The 21344-nt window shown below is 39.0% G+C and overlaps 1 protein-coding gene across 15 annotated transcripts in view; it reads left to right on the plus strand.

The window, feature by feature from the left end:
• Positions 1 to 21344, plus strand: part of rbfox3a (RNA binding fox-1 homolog 3a) — a 1786123-nt gene that overhangs the window by 1413458 nt on the left and 351321 nt on the right. For all 15 annotated transcript variants that reach the window (XR_006315228.1, XM_043714674.1, XM_043714673.1 and 12 more), the window contains 2 exons: positions 14073 to 14133; positions 19764 to 19817. Coding sequence is in view for 14 of the 15 variants with exons in the window: in XM_043714674.1 (XP_043570609.1) it covers positions 14073 to 14133; positions 19764 to 19817 (115 nt within the window). In the remaining variant the exon portion in view is untranslated. The remainder of the gene's footprint in view (positions 1 to 14072; positions 14134 to 19763; positions 19818 to 21344) is intronic.

Consider the following 21344-nt stretch of genomic DNA (forward strand, 5'->3'; position numbering starts at 1 on the left):
ATATGTTGGCAAGTGCCCAATGCCAACATTTATGGATATGGGATGCAGGAGGCTGGTGAAACGTGGCCTGAGATATTAGTGCCAAGTGCCAAGATAGAGGGCTGAAGGTCAAAGGGGTGATGCTGGAGTCACCAGGTACAGCACAGCCTTTCATGTTGACAATTCTCAGTGTCTCGCTTCCTCACAGTGAATGATAGGAGAGTAGCTGCATATTAACAAAACTGAGATCTACAGTTAATGAGGCTGACACTAAGCAAAAAGCCCCTTTAATAGGCAACTTGCTGAGCAAGAATCTCACCTCAGTGTTTAGAACTCTGTTGGAAAATGCAGCTAGTTGCTTCCTATGTCAAGAATGGCCTCGCTGGACTTCTCACCTGGATTATCCCAGATTTCAGGCCATTGCCTAAGTTGTTCAGATCCCTGTAAGATTCTGCCCTTTTTGACAAAGCAGCCAACCCTCCAGTACTTCACTTACATGTTATTATAATCTTCAAGATTCATTCACTTCTTCTGGAACCAACCCAAAGACATGCAAGGGCTCTCAGGAATGTTCTTAAATTCTCCTCGGTCTTCTGGCTTTCTCACACCACAGATTTGTGGAGATATTTTCATTAGTTGCTGGCTATGTGGTACAGCAACCTCTCCTTTAAATATCTCATGGCCGTCAGTTCCTCGGCTACTGTCCTGGTTGGGAGAAGCCTTCCAAACTTACTTTGCTAAATGCTTTCCAACATTCCAACAGGACCACTGTAGATTTTTTCTTCTAACTTAAAGCTAGGAAAATCTTCCAGCTCCTTGTCTCCTCTTAAATTCCAAACTTATCACAAACAATCTTTCATATTCTACACAGTGAACAGTGAAGGTACTATTTTCTCTGTGTAAATACAGACCTGACTAATGCTACTTTCCTTTGGTTCTCCCAATTCAATGAGCTGCAATCTGTACCAAATCAAATCTGCAGGTGTCTTCAATTTGAAATACCCAGATAAATTAAACATCATCGACAGTCCATTTCCATGACAACACCGCATGCATTTGAACGTTCCCAAACAGAAGTTAAAACTACTTATGTTTTACCTTCAACATAACTCTTTGATTCTGTAATCCATATGAATAATTTATATTTCTATTCAAGTTATGTGGATACAAATTGTGAGTAGATATTCACAACAATCTGGAATGGAGAGATAAACCCTAGTTCACTGATGAGTGCTGAAGATCATGCCTGGAAACACATGAATGGTCCTAAAAATAAAGTGTTAGCCTGGTGAAGCCACAGGGCAAGATTCATTGTGTATCAAACAGAATATGCAGCAAGTGATAGACAGAGCTAAGCAATTCCACAACTAACAGATCGGATTTAATCTCTACAGTCTTTCTGCATCCAGTCATGAATGGTGGTGAACAATTAAGGATCTTAGTGGAGGAGGATGCTCCAAAATTATCTGCAACCTCAATTATGTGAGACCCACAATTAATAATGTTGAAACATTTGCAACAACCTTCAAGCATCAGTGTCAAGTAAACAATTCACGTTGCCCTCCTCCCAAAGCCCCCAGCATCACAGATGCAAGTCTTCAGCCAATTCAATTCCCTTCACATGATATCACAAATCAGCTAAAGGCATTGGATTCTGCAAAGCTACAAACCTGGGATTACCATTAACTGGAAACTGAATGGAGTTGGTCACCAAACTTCAGTGGTAACAAGAGAATGTCAGAGGCTAGAAAAATATTCTTGCAGTGATACTGAGACCTGGCTCCAGAACTAGTCGTGACCCCAGCTGAGTTGCTCCAGTATGGATAAAACAGTGGCATCTATCGGCATTGTGGAAAAGTGCCTAGGTATGTCCTCTACACAAAAGGCAGGAGAAATCCAACCTAGCCAGTTACCACCTCATCAATCTGCTCTCAGTCAACAGGAAAGTGGTCATCAATAGTGCCATCAAGCAGCACTTGCTTAGCATTAACCTGTTCACTAATGCCTAGCTTAGGACCTGCAAGGGCCACTCAGCTTCTGACCTCATCACAGCCTGATTCAAGTCTGAATCAATGAGCGGAACCTTGACACCAAGGCAGTATCAAGCAGCTCCAGCAAAGCTGGAATCAGTAGGAACTTGGAGAAAGTTCCCCACTGGATGGAGTCATATCCAGCACAAAGAAAGTGGTTGTGATTGCTGGAGGTCAGACATCTCGGTCACTACAAGAGTTCCTTCAAAAGGTCAGGAATGGAGACATTTGCTGATAATAGCACAACTTTCTCCACCATTTGTGACTCCTTAGATACCAAAGCAGTCAGTGTTGAGCTACAGCAAGACCTGGAAAATATGCATGCTTGGGCTAACAAATGACAAGTAACATTCACACTGCACAACTGTGAGGCAATGACCAACTTCAACATTTAGTGGCATTGCCATTGCTGAATCCCTCATTATCAACAACTTGGGGTTAGCATTGTCTGGAAACTGAATGGGACTAGTCACCAAAATTCTGTGGTTACAAGAGAAGGTTGGAGGCTGGGAATCCTGCAGTGGGTAACTCCCCTCCTGACTCCCCAAAGCCAGTTTACAGGGCACAAGTCAGGAATGTGATGGAATACTCCCCACCTGCTGGGATGGGTGCAGCTCTAACACTCAAGAAACTTGACACAACCAAGGTCAAAGCAGCCTGCTTGACTGGCACATCATTGACAAACATTCAAACCCTCTGCCACCAAAACTCAACAGCAGCAGTATGTACCAATTATAAGATGTACTGTAGAAGTTTGCCATCGCTCCTTAGGTAGCACCTTCTAAACCCACGACCACTACCATCTTGAAAAGCAAGGGCAGCAGGTACGTGAGAACACCACCATCTGTAAGTTCCCCTACACCTGACCCCTAACCCTCTCACCCTCCCTCCCCACCCCATCCTAACTTGTAAATATAATGCTGTTCCTTCAGTGTCACTGGATCAAAGTTCTGACGCACCCTCTGCAGCAGCATTGTCGGTATACCAGATGGGCTGCAACAGTTTAAAAAGGCAGTTCATCACCATATTTTCAAGGGCAATAATTGGTATTCCAGCTAGTATTCTCCTGAATGAATAAAAAAAATTGTTACAACTGCTGATATGAGAGCTGCTATTTTTGTTGGCATGAATACTAATGCAGATGGGAACTGCTAAGTACTTGTAAAACCTCAGAGAGAACAAGCAAATTAAATCATCATAGTTGCTTCAAAGTATTGGAATTGGATGGCTTAAAAGGTATAAAAGTCGATTACTCCCCAGGACCTGATCAGGTGTACCCTAGAACTCTGTGGGAAGCTAGGGAAGTGATTGCAGGGTCCCTTGCTGAGATAGTTGTATTATTGACAGCCACAAGTGAAGTGTTGGAAGACTGGAGGTTGGCTAACATTGTGCTACTATTTAAGAAAGGTTGTAAAGAGGGTTTGAGCTTATAGGTAGGGGCTGAATAGGCTGGGGCTATTTTCCCTAAACCTTTTAGAGGTTTATAAAAATCAAATGGTGCATGAATAGGGTAAACAGACAAGGTCTTTTCCCTGGGATGGGGGAGTCCAAAACTAGAGGGCATAGGATTAATGTGAGAGGGGTAAAATTTAAAAGGGACCTAAGGAGCAACGTTTTCATGCAAATGGTGGAATGAGCTGCCATAGGAAGTGGTGGAGGCTGGTATACTTACAACATTTAAAAGACATCTGAATGATTTTATGAATAGGAAGGGTTTAAGGGGATATGGGCCAAATGCTGGCATACGGGACTAAATTTATCTAGGATATCTGATCAGCATGAATGAGTTGGACTGAGGGGTCTGTTTTCATGATGTACATCGCTATAACTCTCTGGAGATGGACTTACGAAGTTGAAAAGTATTAATACTGTTCACTATATGTATGAAACAATCTGTTCACCATCACAAAAAAATAATTGCAACTTCTAATACTTTTCAAGTACTGTCATCACAATTCTCCATTTTCAAGCTGTCTCTCCTTTCTTCTTTAAAACTGGAATGCCAAAGATTTTGCAAATATTTCCATTTCATTCAATGTGATCCCAATATGCTGTAGCTTGTTCAACTCTGAGCATGGTTAGCACAGCAGATGTAATAGTTTGTATTGTACAGTAATGACTACAAATGCCGCTTTAGTACGTTTCAATAATCTTGGAAACAGTAAAATTTGCTTCTAATAGACGAGGTCTTCTGATTTTCACAATAGCACTGCAGGCTTTCAGTTTGTTCTGAGAAGTGATTCTGGTCCAATGCTAAGTGCCTGAAACACTGTGCCTGGGTTCTTGCAGTCCATTATCACTGACCCATACCATTTCTGAATCACTTACCTGTGTCTACTTCCATCTCTTTTTATTTATGAAGTTCACCACACGCTCATATAGATTATTTCATAGCTTCTTATTCATGGTAAGCATGTTATAAGCAAAGGCACTTAGTTTAATGTAGCTGGCAGTTAATGCTTTGAAGTTAAATTATTTGTTGATTGCATTTAGATCTTTGCACTGGAAATCTTTATGTTTGAAAATGCATAAGGGGACTTAATATTTTTTTAAAATTCCATATTTCTTAAGAGTTTTGGATTGTCATTTTTCTCCAACTGTGAAGGTATGAAATATTAATAGAATTTTCATGTGGAAGCTTTTTCTGTGACCAAAATTATCAAAATAAGTGATATTAGCTTTCCTATTTCCTTAATAGTTTGTAGAGGTGAATAAATTCTACAGGTATAAAGTAGCTCTAATAATATCTTCTTCAGATGGATCCTAGATACATGGTTTATGTTTTACTGAATAATAGAATTTCTGTACCATTGTCACAGGTCAGGTCATTATGGAAGGTAATTAAATCAGAGCAATTCTAGCATATAACCCTGGCCACAGCAATGTATCTAATACCTGTTCCATGTCAGATACCACAAATGCTCAGGTGGGAAAGTGTTCTCTCATTTTTTATCAGGGTCTAGCCACCCTTAGATCTGTACCTGAGAGACAGACAGCACGGTGGAGAGCTCCTACCACAATATGGAAGGGTACCCAGAGGAAAAGGATTATCTCTTCTCAGGTGATCACCAATGTACCTTCTTATCACCTTTTCACAAGTGGTTCATCTTCACAAGATGGTGTGAACACATGAATTAGGAGCAGAAGAATGTCATGCGACTCTTCCAGCCTGTTGTTCTATTCTGTAAGATTGTGACTGTTCAGTTTGTGTTTCAAATTCCATTTTTTCATCTTCTCCAATACTCTGATTCCCTTACTGATAAACATCTGTCTCTGTCTTCCTAAGACAGTGTTACAAAGTTGCTCAACCCAAAGACATTAAAAAAATTCTCCTCTTCTGTCCTGAAGTGGAGATCCCCTAATTTGAAAACAGTGTCCCCTAGCTCTGGATGCACCCACAAGAGCAACTGTCCTTTCCACATTGACCTGATCAGGATATTATACACTTCAGTCAAGCCACCCTTCACTCTGCTAAACTCCATTGTAAACAAGCCCAGTATTTCCAATTTTTCCTCATAAGACAGTCTGCTTTGTATTGCCTTCAATACATTAACACCTTTCCTTTAGAAATAAAAACTGCACATAGAATTTGAGACATCTAATCCCCAATGCCCTAGTTAAAAAGGTCACTATAGGGCTGCTCTCTCATTATAGAAAGATGGGCATGGATGATTTGGACTGAAGGGCCTATTTTCATGCTATACACCTCTATGACAGGGTCACCATGCCTCAGATATGAGAGAGGATAAGGAGGAGAGTCCTCCATGGTAATTTCAGCTGGGGTGGGAACAGAACCCCCACTGTTAGCATCACTCTGCATTGCAGACCAGCCATTCAGCCAACTGAACAAATTGAACCCCTACCAATGCCCTGTAAGACTGAGGCATAATATTTTCACATTTGTGTTAATTTTTTTCTTATAATAAAGGATATCATTCCATTAATTTATAAAAGTATTTGCTGTATCTGTATGCAAACTTTTTCTGACTCACGCAATAGAAAACTTTGATGCCTCCGCATCTTTTAGAATTCTGCAGTTGTTCTCCAATAAGGTTTTGTTTTATTCTTCCAATAAAAGTGACCAATTCCATATTTTTCCACCTTTTACTCAAACTGTCAGATGTTTGCCCACTCACTCAGTCTATCTATACTGGTCTGGAACCTCATTATGCCCTCTTCACAACATACTTTCTGACCTGTGTTATGTCATCTGCAAATGCAACTGTCCTGCCTTTCTAATCTCAAAGTTGTTGATGTAAACTGGAAAAAAGCTGTATCCCCAACACAAACCTCAGTGGGACTCCATTCGTCACATCCTGCCAATCAGATAAAGATCTCAGTTTTGTGCCAGCCAGCTAATCTTCCATCAATGCAAATGTATAAATCCAAATGCCACGTGTTTCTACTTTACACAACAACCTTTGATGTGATACCTTGTCAAATGCCTGCTGGAAATCCACAGCACATCTACAACCCCTCCTTATCCAGACCACATGTTATTTCTGAAAGCAATTACTTAATTTCTCTGTCACAAAGTTAAAAATCCAACAACACCAGGTTATAGTCCAACAGGTTAATTTGGAGGCACTAAACAGGATCATAAGATACAGAATTTATAGCAAAAGATCACAGTGTCATGCAGTGGAAATGATATATTGAACAAACAATCTTATGGTCCTGGTTCACAACTACCTGATGAAGGAGCAGCATTCCATGAGCCAGTGCTTCCAAATAAACCTGTTGGACAATAACTCGGTGTGTGTGATTTTTAACTTTGCCCACCTCAGTCCAACATCGACTCCTCCATATCGTCTCTGTCACAAAACCATGCTGACTTTTTCTGATTACTTTGAACTTTTCTAAGTTGCCAAATATAGTTTCTTTAATGATTGATTCTGGTCTAGCATCCTAACATAGAATATAAGGGAGCAGCATACTGAATGCTTACAGGATTGGTAGGCCAAATTAAGCAGTTGTAAACTCATTTTTATCATTGTCGACTAATGGATTTTTCTTGCAATTATCTCTTGTCCTTGTTTTTACAGTCTTTGCAATTTATCAATGGATCAGCTTAATCGTTGATTTATGAAAATTTTATGAGACTGTTAACTGAATATGTTTATTTGGCAGATATAATGGTCCAGACAAATATTATTTTGAATCTTGAAAAATGTCTGAAATCAAAGAAAGAATGATGAGAAATAAAGTTTTGCAGTTACTAGATCAAAGGAATAGGAGTGACATCTTGGGAGGTACTGCATTTGTTTAAACACAACAGTCAGACCGAGACTATCACAGATAGAAAGCTGATCATGATACTTAATACCCGATGGTATACAAGATGTGAATGGCATGTTTCAAGAGTACATGGTACTGAGAGTTAGGATACAACAGGTAGTTTTGTTGTTCTTTGCATTTTGAGAGAATTAATAGTCTTTGTCGTTTTTGAAAATATATTGTCTGTACTCAGTGCTGTTCATTACGCAATTTAAAGTAAATAAATTGTTTGTTACAAGCTTAATCTCAAACTATCTTCCAACAAACCAGAATACAATGGGATGTTTCTTTATTTGCCCCTTGGACATTGTAAATGAGCAGAGAAAGGCACAGTTTGGTTCATAAGAAATGAGAAGTATTTCATACAGGAATGACGAATGACAGTACATTTAAGGACAAATTCTACTAATTGGTCCTAATGTAGTGAACTTTGGCTTGATATTTTAATTAGAGTTATCGTCATTTATCGAGTCATAGGGATCTACAGCACAGAAAAATGCACTCTTCAGCCAATTGCATGCATGCCAGCACTTGGCCCATAGCTTCTTAAAAGATAGTAGGTGTTTCTGCCTCTACCACCTTAGTAACAGTGAGTTCCAGATTCCCACCACCCTCTGGGTGAAAAGGATTTCCCTCACATCTCCTTTAATTCTTCTGCCCCTTACCATAAATCTATGCCACCCGTTCACTGATCCCTCAGTCATGGAGTAATGTTTCTTCCTGTCTACCATATCGATGCCCCTCAACTGTATACATTTCAGTCATGTCTTCTGTCAGTCCCTTCTGCAGCAAGAAAAACCCTTGAGTCTGTCCAATCTCTCTTCAGAACAGAAACTGTCCAGCCCAGCCAACATGCTCTTCTTCAATGCTATCATATGCTATTTACTGCACTAAAGGCGGCCACTTGGCCCATCAAGTCCCATGCTAGCTCTCTGTAGAGCAAGCCAATTGGTCCTAAATACCCTGTCCTATCACCATAACACTGCGTATTTATTACCTTCAACTGGCCATTCCTTTTCCCATGATTGTGTCATGACCATAATTGTGTTTCATTAAAAAAAGATTGCCTGTAACTAGTTTCAACTGGTACTCCTTTTCAACTGGAACAGAAATGAGACAGTCAAGAGAACTCCTACACTACAGGAATGTACAGATCCAAATGTTTTATCTGCAGTTTATTGAGGAGCTAAAACACTGGCATCTACATGATTATGTGGAAAATTTCCCAGATGTGTCCTGTACACACAGGAGAAACATATCTCAGCCTATTACCAACCATCAGTTCACTGTCAAGTGATGGAAGAGGGATAATAACAATACTCTTAAGCAGATGAATTTTGTGAGAACCTGCTTACTGACGTTCAGTTGTATTCTGCCAGGGCCACTCAGGGGTGAGGTAAAAGTGAACACCCTCAACACTAAGACCACAAATTGCATGGTCAACTAGTGTGGCATGAAGGCCTAGCACTAGGAAAACTAGAGTCAATGAGAATCAGGAAGAAAAACGCTCTACTGGTTGGACATGCCTAGGACAAAAGAAAATGGTTATGATTGGTGATCAGTCATCTCAGTCTGGGATGTATCTGCAGGAGTTCCTCAGGATAGTGTCCTAAGCTCAGCCATCTTCAGCAGCTTCATCAATGACCTTCCGACCATCACAAGGTCAGAAATGGGAATGTTTGCTGATGATTACACAATGTTCAACACCATTCACAATTCTTGAACTATAGCAAGACCTGGACAATATTCAGAGTCAAGATTAGAGTGGTGCTGGAAAAGCACAGGAGGTCAGGCATCATCTGAGGGGCAGGAAGATCGATACTGACTATGATCTCCTGCATCTGCAGTACCCACTTCTGCCTGGACAGTATTCAGCCTCGGGCTGACAACTGGTAATACTTGTGCCACACAAGTGCCAGGTAATGACCATCTCCAATAGGAGAGAATTTAACTATTTGTGTCTCGACATTCAATTGCATTACCTTCACTGAATCCTCCACTATCAACATTCTGGGATGTTACCATTGATCTGAAACATAAATACTATAGTTACTAGGAATCCTGCAGCATGTATCTCACCACCTGATTCCCCAAAACATGCCCACCAACTACAAGGCACAAGTCAGGAATGTGATGGAACATTCCCCACTTACCTGGATAGGTGCAGTTCCAACAACTCTAAGGAAAACACCCATGTCTGTCCAGGACAAAGCAGCCCACTGGATTAGCACCCCATTCACAAACATTTACTCTGTCCATCACTGATTGATCACCACCTATTGCAGCAAACACAGGAGCCCAGCACAAGGTTACATAAATGCCAGCTTGAACCTATCAACATTGCTATGGCTTGGAAATTGCACATTTTGTTGTGGAAAGATCATCCAATACTCTGAGAATTATCAGGAGAGGCAGAAAATCCTTCACGAAGTTAAGCTTTTTGCAAAGAAAGGCTGTGACAATCAGAAAATGGCTTCGCAACTTTCCACCCCTTCCTTCAACCCTCTGCAGTTTATAGTTCCTGCACTCATCTGATAGCATTAGCATAACCAATCATACTAGCCTGCTTTGTCTTTCTAAACTAATCATTTTCTGCCACACTGGTCCACTACTTTACACTTAACCTATCACATTACACCACCACCGTCTTTAGCATTAGCTCATCTATCAGTGATTTACCTAGCCTATCACAGTATGCTACCATTATCTGTTACTGGCACCCTGTAATATGATCTTGTGCATGCATTACACCATTACGTTAACTATATAACTACCAAATTAACTTCCATATATTTCATAGTTTCAGTGCAATTCCAGACTGCAGCAAGTGACCTCTGCTAACCCAGACAATTAGCTGTTCAAATCAGAATTTGCCAGGTGTATGATAAGGTCTTTGCCAAAGCCAATTACTCCATCTCCTTCCCATGAATGCACTGAAGCAGGAAGTCTCCAGGGTTTCAGAGCTCCTTTCAGTTCTGAGCATCATCTCCTATTGCCTGGGACAATATCTCTGCACTATGACTAAAACACTGGAGAGCAGACCAGGAGAGTGTTGTGAGAGATATTTTGGAAGTGCCTAATTGATCTGTGCTTCCCTTCAAACTTAGCTGCTGGAAATGGAGAAGCCTGAGGCCTGCCTTGTCTCAACAAAAGTCTCCTTCGGAGATCAATTACAGCTGCCTGAGATTTCTACCTAGGGGGATGAATGCTCCATAACATACTGGTGTCATGCAAAATGGTCACACAGATGTTAGAAGTTGTTTTCGCCACTCTATTCAAGGTGTAGGTCCTCTGATACGTAGTCCTCTATACTGATAATCTTTGGTTGCTTGGCCAGTAATGTTTTGAAAGCTGTACCTTAGAAGTCTACAGTCAGGGTATGAAAATGGGGTTGACCTCTAGTGGTCTAAGTCCTGAATTGGATTTGTATTCAACACTTCTGCTTGTGCACCTGTGTTCCTCCATCAGTAAATCTTGCCCTCTATGTCACAAAGTGATGGTTTCTGAGCTGGTGTTTGTAATGTTAAGTAGAAATTAAAATGGATCTTCAATTATAAATTCTTCCTAGTTGATAGTTGGGGACCTACGATTTCATTGGAACAGATCAGGCAAATTAAAAATTGAAAAGGGAGTCAAATTAGGTTCCTTGCAGTTAGGTTCAGAAGAGATTAGAGGAGTTTCATTCACAGATCTTCAGATAATGAAGAATTTCCTGTCCTCACAGATTAAAAAGGCACAAGCTCTGGTTGGCAAGTGGGAAGTAGCATTTGTCTCATGCGAGTGCCATGCAATGATCATCTTCGACAAGGAGTCTAAATAGCTCGTTTTTGCATTCAGTGGCAGCACTATTGCCAAGTCTCCCACTATCAAAGTCTTGGTGGTTGCTATTAATCAGAAACTCAGCTGGTCTAGTTACATGAGAGGGGACACTCCTAAAATAGGTCAAAGGCTAAGAATTCAGTGGTGAGTGATTCTCCTCCTGAATTCACAAAACCTCTTTGCTACTTTAAGGTACAAGATGGGAGTACAACAGAGTATTCTGTGCTTGCCTGGATGAATGCAACTGGAACATTTGAGAATCTCAATGCTTTCCAGGAAAAAGTCAGTCAACTTGACCAGCACCTTAGCAGACACTCTCGGTACCAATGCCTTCCAGCTACACTGTGTTCTATCTATTAGAATGCACTGCAACAACTCCAAAGTGTTTCTTCAATCATCCCTTCAAAATCTGTAAACTCTGTGGGTGGCACAGTGGCTCAGTGGTTAGCACTGCTGCCTCACACCACCTGGGTTCAATTCCCACCTCAGGCAACTGTCTGTGTGGAGTTTGCACATTTTCCCCATGTTCGGTGTGGGTTTCCTCCCATAGTCCAAAAATGTGCAGGTTAGGTGAATTGGCCATGCTAAATTGCCCTTAGTGTTAGGTGCATTAGTCAGAGGGAAATAGGTCTGGGTGGGTCGCTCTTCAGAGGGTCGGTGTGGACTTGTTGGGCCAAAGGGCCTGTTTCCACACTGTAAGTAATCTAATCCAATACCAAGAAAGACAATAACCACAGTCACATAGGAAACCACTACCTCCGCCTTCCACCTTAAGGAAGCACCATCTGGATTTGACTTATATTGTCATCTCTTTGTCACTGGATCAATGTCCTTGCACTTAGTGCAGGAGAATCTTCAACACATGGACCTCAAGGATACGATTTACTCTCATTTTCTCAAGGTAAACTAGAGATATGCAAAAAGACAGGATCAGCCACCAATGCCTATATCCTGCCTGAGGCTGATTTTTCTTTAAAGACGGACTCAACACAAAGGATCAATGGTGCATCACACTGGGACATCAATGAAGGGAATGGAAGACGAATATGGACAGAAAAATTGTCGTGAAGAAGAGCAGAAGTGTTACTATTGAAACTTCAAACTGTAATTAATTTTATGCAATGTAATTACATTTTGATAGTTCAGAATAAATTGCGAAGAAGTATGAAGGATTGCATTTAGAGAGAGTAGGCCTTACTATCTTGCAATGAACCATGATGTGTTCAGTTGATACATCTAAATGAACTTTACTAAGAATTTCCATTTGCAAAGGTGAGAATTGAGGTCATTAATAAAAAGCAGAAATGTGAATTTAAATGCATCATGTGTATGATTGCAAAACTATATACTCAGATAGAAATCAGCATCATTGTCATGCACTTAATAAAGAAAGCTAGCACAGAAACTGTTCATGGAAATGATGTTTTTTGTGAATCAGCACATTTAAAATAGAAAATGTCTCATCCGTATTGTCCAGTCAATTGAACAGATGTTTGTCTCCACAATAATATAGAACAATACTATATATTTTTTTCAGGGTTAAACTATGGAAAATAATTGAAATTCATGTACACTCAAGATTGACTTTTGAGAAATGTTTTTTTAATACTTTTGTTACAAAAGCCATTTATTGTGAATTGTTATGAAAAGTGTAGTCAAGAGTATATGTTAACGCATGTACCAGGACAATGTCAAATTGTTTTAACTAACATTTATAGGATTTTAGGAAAGTAGATGACAGTATTGTGGAACAAACTTTTCTGAACAGCATCCTGAAATGTATATAAACTAGTTAGCATTTTCTTTCACTCTCTTTCCGTTTAACTTGCTCATATGTTTTTATGTCTTGTTTGTCGCTATCACTCTCAGGTTTCCTTTCTTTGCCTTTTGCTTATTGGTATTAGGAGCAACCAGTGAGATGTGAATTCAAGCAGTTTTAATTTATTTCCAAGTGGGCATCGGTTCACAGCACAGGAAGATGTTTCAACACAAAACAACAGTCTGAGTTATGAGGGCAATAACTGATCATGGAACTTGGAAATATCATTTAGGTACAATGGAGAACACTCATTTGAGGTGGGATTGAAGTTTATTGCAAGGGAAACTGAGCTTGTCATTATATCTTTGTTACAAATCCATTCTTGGAACATTACCTAGCAACATAATACTGTCCCAAGGACCAAAGTAAAGACCAAAACCTTTTCGTCGTCTGTCACTTCTTGTCTGTGTAACAACCAAAATTACATGGGGTGAATTGCACTGTGTAATATCGGTTAATGAGTGAATTAACATGAAATTACTTTGCTGTTTTAACAGAAGCATGACTGCAATTACTTAAATGCTTCCTCGAAAATAGGACACAAGGCAATTATGGATACCTGGGAAGCTTGTAACTAATTCATGGGCTGAAACCACAGGATAAATCTCTAACAGTTCAACAAAAGTCATCTGTAGATTATAGCTTGTAATGTACCTTGTGATTTTACATGATTATATATCATGGTTAACATACAATGTTTTAGTTTCAAAAGAGCTACTGCAACCTGTCAGTATTCCACAGAGTGCATGGAGTGCCTACAGCAAGATCCAGGGACTTACACAAGCTGGTGCACTCCTTTCTGAAACAATTAATACAGGATCATTATTTCACTTGACTGAAGGTTCATAGGTTGTATGGAATGAGCTGCCAGAGGAAGTAGTGGGGGCTGGTACAATTGCAACATTTAAGAGGCATTTGGATGGCAATATGAATAGGAAGAGTTTGGAGGGATATGGGCTGGGTGCTGGCAGGTAGGACTAGATTGGGTTGGGATATCTGGTCGGCATGGACGGGTTGGACCAAAGGGTCTGTTTCCATGCTGTACATCTCTATGACTCTATGACAACAGGTTATGCAATAAAATAGAGCTCACTCCAAGAATATCTTATTAATTCCTGAATGTGATTTGTTTCATCATTTAATCACAGGTAAACAATGCAACTGCAAGAGTAATGACGAACAAAAAGACCCCCAATCAATACACAAATGGTAAGGTAATCAGCAGTCGCTGACTCAGTTATTTCTATGGAGATTGTTTTTGTTATCAACAAATAAATTGTGACTTAAGAATTAATATTAAATAAACAGCCTCCTTGAAAGTAGACTTACTTAGGGCCATATTTCTCCTTTTGAGTTGAGCACGGTCTATGCATGAACATTTACTTTTGGGATAATTGCAAAATAGGTTTTATTGGACTATTTTTGTATTATTGGCTTTAAAAAATCAAGAAACCACAATAGGAATATAGACACTTGACTCTGGGGTATGCAAAAGTTGCTTTGCTGGACAAACTTAGATAAAGCTGTGATGAGTAAGTGCTCCCTGTGTTGTATCAAATTATACAAGCATATGAGTACGTGTACAAGAAAAATTACTGATCTGAGCAACAGAAGATTAGTTTCCACAAGGACAAAGTAATAGGTTTTCAACTTCAATTATAGTATTTTTAAACCTGCGGGAAGTAACTTGTAGCAGCAATTAAAACTGCGCTGTTCCAGATTTGATTCATTCTGACCAACATATTGCAGTGCTCAGTATCATCCAGTCCATGGAGCAATCCATCCAAGCATCGGCATAGATGGAGAAGATTAACTTTTATAGATGACAGAAATATTGTCAGCAACTTTGTGCAATTAAATTAATTTTATTCAAACAAAAAGAATGGCCCTCCAAAATTGTCCACAACTCCTAAGAAATTGTTAATGTTTTATAATTGCAACAGCAAAACTAACACCCATTCCAAATTTGAGTTGGGAGGTCCAACTTCTTTTCTACTTAATGATAAATAACAGAAAAAATGTCATTGTGTGTTGAGTTTTGAAATATATTTTCTGGTATAGCTTTTGCAGATAAGCATTTACAGTGAATTTTGGTGAATATTGACTAACAAATCTTTGAATTGAGTAACATGTTTGAATTTGCACAGAAGATGCTTTCTGCTGGTGCTACAGCGTGAGATTGGTGTCTACGTTGGCAATTTTGTGGCTCCACAATACTAAGGGATTTGAACTGAGATGGAAATGTGTTGCTGGAAAAGCGCAGCAGGTCAGGCAGCATCTAGGGAACAGGAGAATCGACGTTTCGGGCATTAGCCCTTCTTCAGGAATCCCATTCCTGAAGAAGGGCTAATGCCCGAAACGTCGATTCTCCTGTTCCCTAGATGCTGCCTGACCTGCTGCGCTTTTCCAGCAACACATTTCCATCTCTGATCTCCAGCATCTGCAGACCTCACTTTCTCCTCCTAAGGGATTTGAACCCCTACTTTTACTCCTGCTGCAGCCTGTTATTAACATCGGTATATTTCTGGAGTTGAATGGACCAGGTTTAATCCGCAATCTAGACATCTCGAGAATCCAAGCATGCATTATGAAGTTTCACTGAAGCAAGTCATCTTGGCATTAGTCAAAATAAAATCAATGAAAAGGAGGCAGATTGAGTTTTAAAATGTCTCATGTTAAGGGATTCTTCCTCCAGCAATAATTCATAAACTGCAAATCAAACAATTGTCTCTCCTTAAACTTATTTTATTGTTTCTTCCCAATCTTCTTCATGAAAGGAAAACTTGGTTCCATTGCAATACTTGACAAATTGGAAATAAGACACTTTTAAACTTAATTTGTATTTTGTACCCATACGCATAGCAGTTGTGCTCTGGGAAATATTTTCCAGATGCAACTGGGAATTGTCGATACTACAACATTGCAGACATCAACTCGTTTGAAATAAATACGTTATTCTACCACCAAGGAAATATAAAACCACACCAACCGTAACCCAGCAATATAACTAACGACTGCTGTCACTGGGAATCTGATCCAGTTGGTTGCAAACCCCTACTGCAAGAAGTGTCCTAGGGTTGATACCACCATGGTAATTCAGCAGAGCCTGGGATATGGAACACTACATTTAGAAGAGCTTTGTTGGACTCGAAACATTAACTCTATTTCACTCTATGCAGATGCTACCAGACCTGCTGAGTTCCTGCAGTATTTTCTGCTTTTATTTCAGATTTCCAATATCCACTTTTCTTTTGTTGTTGTTGTTGAAATTATTTAATTACTTTAAGCTCCTGGGTGAAGAAAATTAGTTGAGGCAAAATCCTGTTTATGGTGGAGAGATCACTGGCAGAAATGTGTGTTCATGTCAGGTGAAGAGTAGGCCAGGCTGTGATGCTTTGCTTGTTCAAACAGCCTCACAACCTTCCTAGTCAATTGGTTTGCATGGATAATGATCCTTGGGCGAGGTTACAAAGGTAGACCTCTACCTGTAGAAATATAACTCAAGGAAAGAGAGAGATTATATAGATTAGGGTTACTTTTCTTGGAGCAGTGGAGATGGAGGGGGAATAAGATTGTCATGTATAAATTATGAATGGCATAGAAGGGTAGACAGGAGGGAATGTGTCCTCTTGGTAGAGGGATCAGTGACTAGGCGACATAAATTTAAGGTAAAGGGCAGGAGGTTGAGAGGGGATGTGAAGAAAAACTTAAAGGGTGGTGGGTATATGTAATTGACTGCATGTAAGGGTGGTAGAGGTAGAAACCCGCATAGCATTTCAGAAGTATTTAGCTGTGCATTTGCAATGCTAAGACACACAAGGCTATAGACCAAGTGATGGAAATTGGGATTAGAATATTTAGATTTTTGACCAGCACAGACTCACTGGGCTGATGGGCCTCTTTTTCAAGCGGTAGACCTTTGTGACTCTATGACTCTAAAGTTGTGGAATAGCAAGAGAATGCATTAAGTAGTTGTATATCAATATGGTATAGTGTAATGTTAGGATCCAAACATTATACCTAACTGATTGGTAAAACAGGCAGAAGTGAGGACTGCAGATGCTGGAAACTAGAGTCTAGATTAGAGTGGTGCTGGAAAAGCACAGCAGGTCAGGCAGCATCCGAGGCAGCAAAAGCCCTTCATCAGGAATGGTTGGTAAAATAGACCAATTGTCCAGTTTTTCTTTGTAATAAAGGTAAATATTCTGCCATTGGATATTAAAAATTAACTTCTATCATTACAGAGGAAGATGTTTGAAGTATATTGAACAGATTCAGCTACAATAAATGAGGAAAGATATTTGAATATTTTGAATAGTTTGAAGTATTTAAATCCTATATCTAGACTGTCCAGACTGTATTAAGTGAAGTTCAAGGAGGGACAATGCTTCCTGAACAGTGGGAGTTCTCACCTCTGTAACCACTAGACCCATACTTAAAACACTTTGTCCTCCAACCGCACCACCATACTATCAGGAAAAATTTGGATTTGGTACTGTCTGCAGCTACCAGTGTTAGTTGATGTCATGGAGATCTTTGAACAGGAGAATTTGAAAATACCAACTGGACATTTTTCTCCTCAGGTCATTTATTTATAAATAGTGTGAAATAAACCAATTTTTAAAAAAAATGTTGTCAAATAAAGCCAATTCAGGAATGTAACTCGAGATTTGCTGCCTGCTCCAATTTAGATCCACTAACTTTTTACAAATCAAACAATTGGCTGTTATGTCGCCTTAGTCTTACCAGACCATAGAGGCTGCTCTCTCATAAGAGAGAAGCGACTGGTGGTGATTTAACCTGAGAGCCACCAGACCTCAAGCAAGAGAAGAAGGTGAGTTCTTCATGGTAACCTCAAACCTGTGATGGGAATTGAACTCATGCTGTCAGCATCCCATTCTCTGTAAACCAATAATCCAGCCAACTGAGCTAAACTGATTCCCAATTTGCAAATAGGATGTCAGTGATTAAATATCAAGTTTTCAATAACTTTTCTGATGTTGAAGTTTACATCTACCTTTTGTTTGTTCTGTTGTCATAAACTAGTAGGAAGGAGAATTTATACTGATGGAACATCATGAAGACAATACTTTTGTAATAATGTGACTTGAATTGCAGTGCAGGAAGAAACAGTCAATTTGACCTCGAACCTTAGTCTCCTTATTTTGATCATGACTGAATTAATTTTGCAATGCAGGAAATGGTGATGTTGACAGCAACGTGGTGTTTTTGGTAGATTATTAACCAATAACCTACCTTAAGTGGATTTGATTTTAAATTAAACTAAGCAATAACTGCAATCTAAAACAAAAAGTTTCGCTCAAATTTTCTTCTGTCAATATATGGACAAAGGCAAGCTTAGAATTGACAATAAAAACATGAAAGTCAGTTTATTTCTTTGAATAGTTAGGATTTGGACATCAAATCAAATAATTACAATCAAAAGCAGTTGTCTGGTTAGCTATCCACTGAGCTACCGTGCCGCCTAAACCATAATAAACTGTTTCAGATTGTAGTTAAAAAAAAAGTTTTAATGTGTTTAAACATTGTAAGCAACAGTGGTCACTCATTTGTTTCCCATTATGAGGCGAACTTTCTTTTTTCAATTCAAATCTCGATACAATCATGTGTGGATGTTATAGTGCATACCATTGTATCCAATGTGGGAGTTGGAAATCATCTGTAAATTAACAATTTCATTAAAATATCACACAGAGGAATTGAACACAGTACGCCAGCTGGTGCATGAAAAATAGTGCGCAGAGTAACTTTAACACACGTTAGAAATTGTGACTGTTTGCACTTTATTTCACCAGTGAGTTCACGTTATGAAAGATTTTTCTTGAAAGTGCAACTAACTGTGTGATTACTGGGAATTATTTTAAAATGATTGTTTTAATTGGTCAAATTTAGTTTCCAATGAGAATAATGACTGCACTCTGAGTCTACATTTTTCAGGAATATCAGTCTAGATTTTCTGATCCATATTATTAACATAAATTGAAGAATACACAAAAAGAAAAATTAGGGATTTTTTTTGTGGTTAATTTAATGATTTGGAGGTGCCAATGTTGGACTGGGGTGTATAAATTTAAAAATTACACAACACCAAGTTATAGTCCAATAGATTTAATTGGAAGCGCTAGCTTTCAGAGCACTGCTCCTTCATCAGGGGTTTGTGCACAACGACCTGATGAAGGAACAGAGCTCCTGAAAGCTAGTGCTTCGAAATAAACCTGTTGGATTATAACCTGGTGTTGTGTGATTTTTAAAATTTTTAAATAAGATTTTCTTTTGTTAAATAAAAGCTGTGTACTTTTGTTTACACTCTGACACTGTTGGAATGGAGAAAGAAGAAGATTTACTCTATTAAATTTATGAAGGATGGATTTATAGTAATGCTGTTGGATCAGATTGACAGCGTGTAAATATGGAGGAACTGGAGGGAACAAACTAGCAAAAAACCATATATCAAGCACTGAAATAAATTTGTGATTTTGTCAGCTCTTAAATAACTATGTTTGTCCACGTGTGTCAAACAAATAACTGTTTTTATGCCAAGCGATCTTCCTGTATTTGTTTGCATTCTTTTATCTTGTCAATAGGGACTCCTGTTAAACTAACCTTTCTGGCTACATTGATGATTCTGCATGAATAATGTATTCTAGTAAATAAATACAAGTGTGAATTTAAAGTCGTGCTGTAATTACCAATCCTCTGTGTATGAAAGTGACTCTTAAACTGCGAGTGAAAATGAGTGCAAAGCTCTGAAGTTGGCTATGATGAATGTAGTTTGCTGTTGCAAAGCTGTTTCACATCAGACCTGTCTCTTCTTTCAGGCTGGAAATTAAATCCAGTCGTCGGAGCTGTCTATGGCCCAGAGTTTTATGCAGGTAAATAATTTTACAAGTCAGAAAATAAGTGAAAGCAATAAAGAAACCTGTGGGATAGCAGTATGAAAAGGAGAAACAGAATGATTGAAATGAAAGCAGGTGACGGAAAGAGCTCATTTTTCATTTTTATTTCCTTTTCCTGATGCTGTACCAAATCATCTTTAATGGATACTGCCTTCATTTCAAAGCAAGGCAGTCTGTCGGCTCACTTGATTAATTTACCACAAATCTTTTTCTCTCCCCTAACCATAGTACTGCAGTTTGCCAAGTCTAAACGTTACCATATGTTTTCTATTCCCCAGAGACGCAGTAAATAGCCGTCTTTGCCTGGCCACATTCCTTGGATATATTCACAAATAATTATCGAAGGATTTAATATACTTTCAAAAGGAATAAACTGGATAGACAGTAATTAATCACTGTTTATCAACAGGCTCTCTATACTGGAGTTTAGTGCTATCAGTCACTGTAAATCCAGTACTGATGACAGGCAAGTCTCCCTCCATTCATCCCCAGGCTTAGTTTTATTATAGTCAAATCTGCTTCACCACAATGACAAATGGAGCCGTAACCTGTTTAAAGAGACTCTATCCCTTTTCTGTTACCCTGCACAGTCCAATTTTCTACCCAATATTTTACATAAATATCATCATGTTTTGCTGACTGAGGCCTTCTCACAGTTAGAAATTGATTTAAAGACTCTTGAGTGCAGCTTTTAAACCTGCTGCAACCAGCATCCAATGATCTGCTTGTCGATTTCCAGACAGTTCCATGAATTCAAAATGAAGCAGCGAGTGATCACAGCTTACTTGGGGTTCTATGAAACCAGGACTATCAGAGAGCAGATCACTGCAGTAATTTTTTTTAAAATTACATTTAACCCATATCCAGCTGAATGGAAAAAATGGATTAAAGGATAGTGTCGTCTCTTTTTGAACCATTTTTCGACAATCTTGTGATAACTCCTTCCAAAACTTAACAAGAAAATCATTTTAAAATCAAGTAAGTGGACTTAATAAGAGATTATTGCTTTCTTTTGCAATAGGCACCAGTACAGAAGGTAAAAGTCATTAAGAAATTGTTCTAATTTTAAAGCCACAGTGCCTTGTACTTGTTTGTTTTTACGTGACATGTCAATAACAGAAAATCTCTCTGTCAAAACATTCCATTTAAACTGCCATCATTGTGAGGAAATTCCATTTTTCAACTGTCAATTTTACAAGTTTTTAATTTATGTACTCTTCTTACTGACTTCCATAATCTGAAATAATTTAGCGATTTACTGTTAGCCAAAACTCAGGTGAAGGATAAGGAAGAGGGGTGCGCAATTTCTTCTCAAAATGTATTTCCACTTTTAATTCCCCTGTCTTTTAAGTCTCTGAGTATACCTCTTCAAAGGCATGTGAATGTGAATCACAGCCATATAAATGAATTCTTCTTCTGCAAAAAACAAATATTCTTAACTGCCACCCAGGGCCACTGAATCTTTTCAATCAGAAACTCAGGGTAAGAGATGCTCTGCTTGAT

This window comes from Chiloscyllium plagiosum, chromosome 24 (assembly GCF_004010195.1).
Source record: "Chiloscyllium plagiosum isolate BGI_BamShark_2017 chromosome 24, ASM401019v2, whole genome shotgun sequence".
Classification (NCBI taxonomy): domain Eukaryota; kingdom Metazoa; phylum Chordata; class Chondrichthyes; order Orectolobiformes; family Hemiscylliidae; genus Chiloscyllium; species Chiloscyllium plagiosum.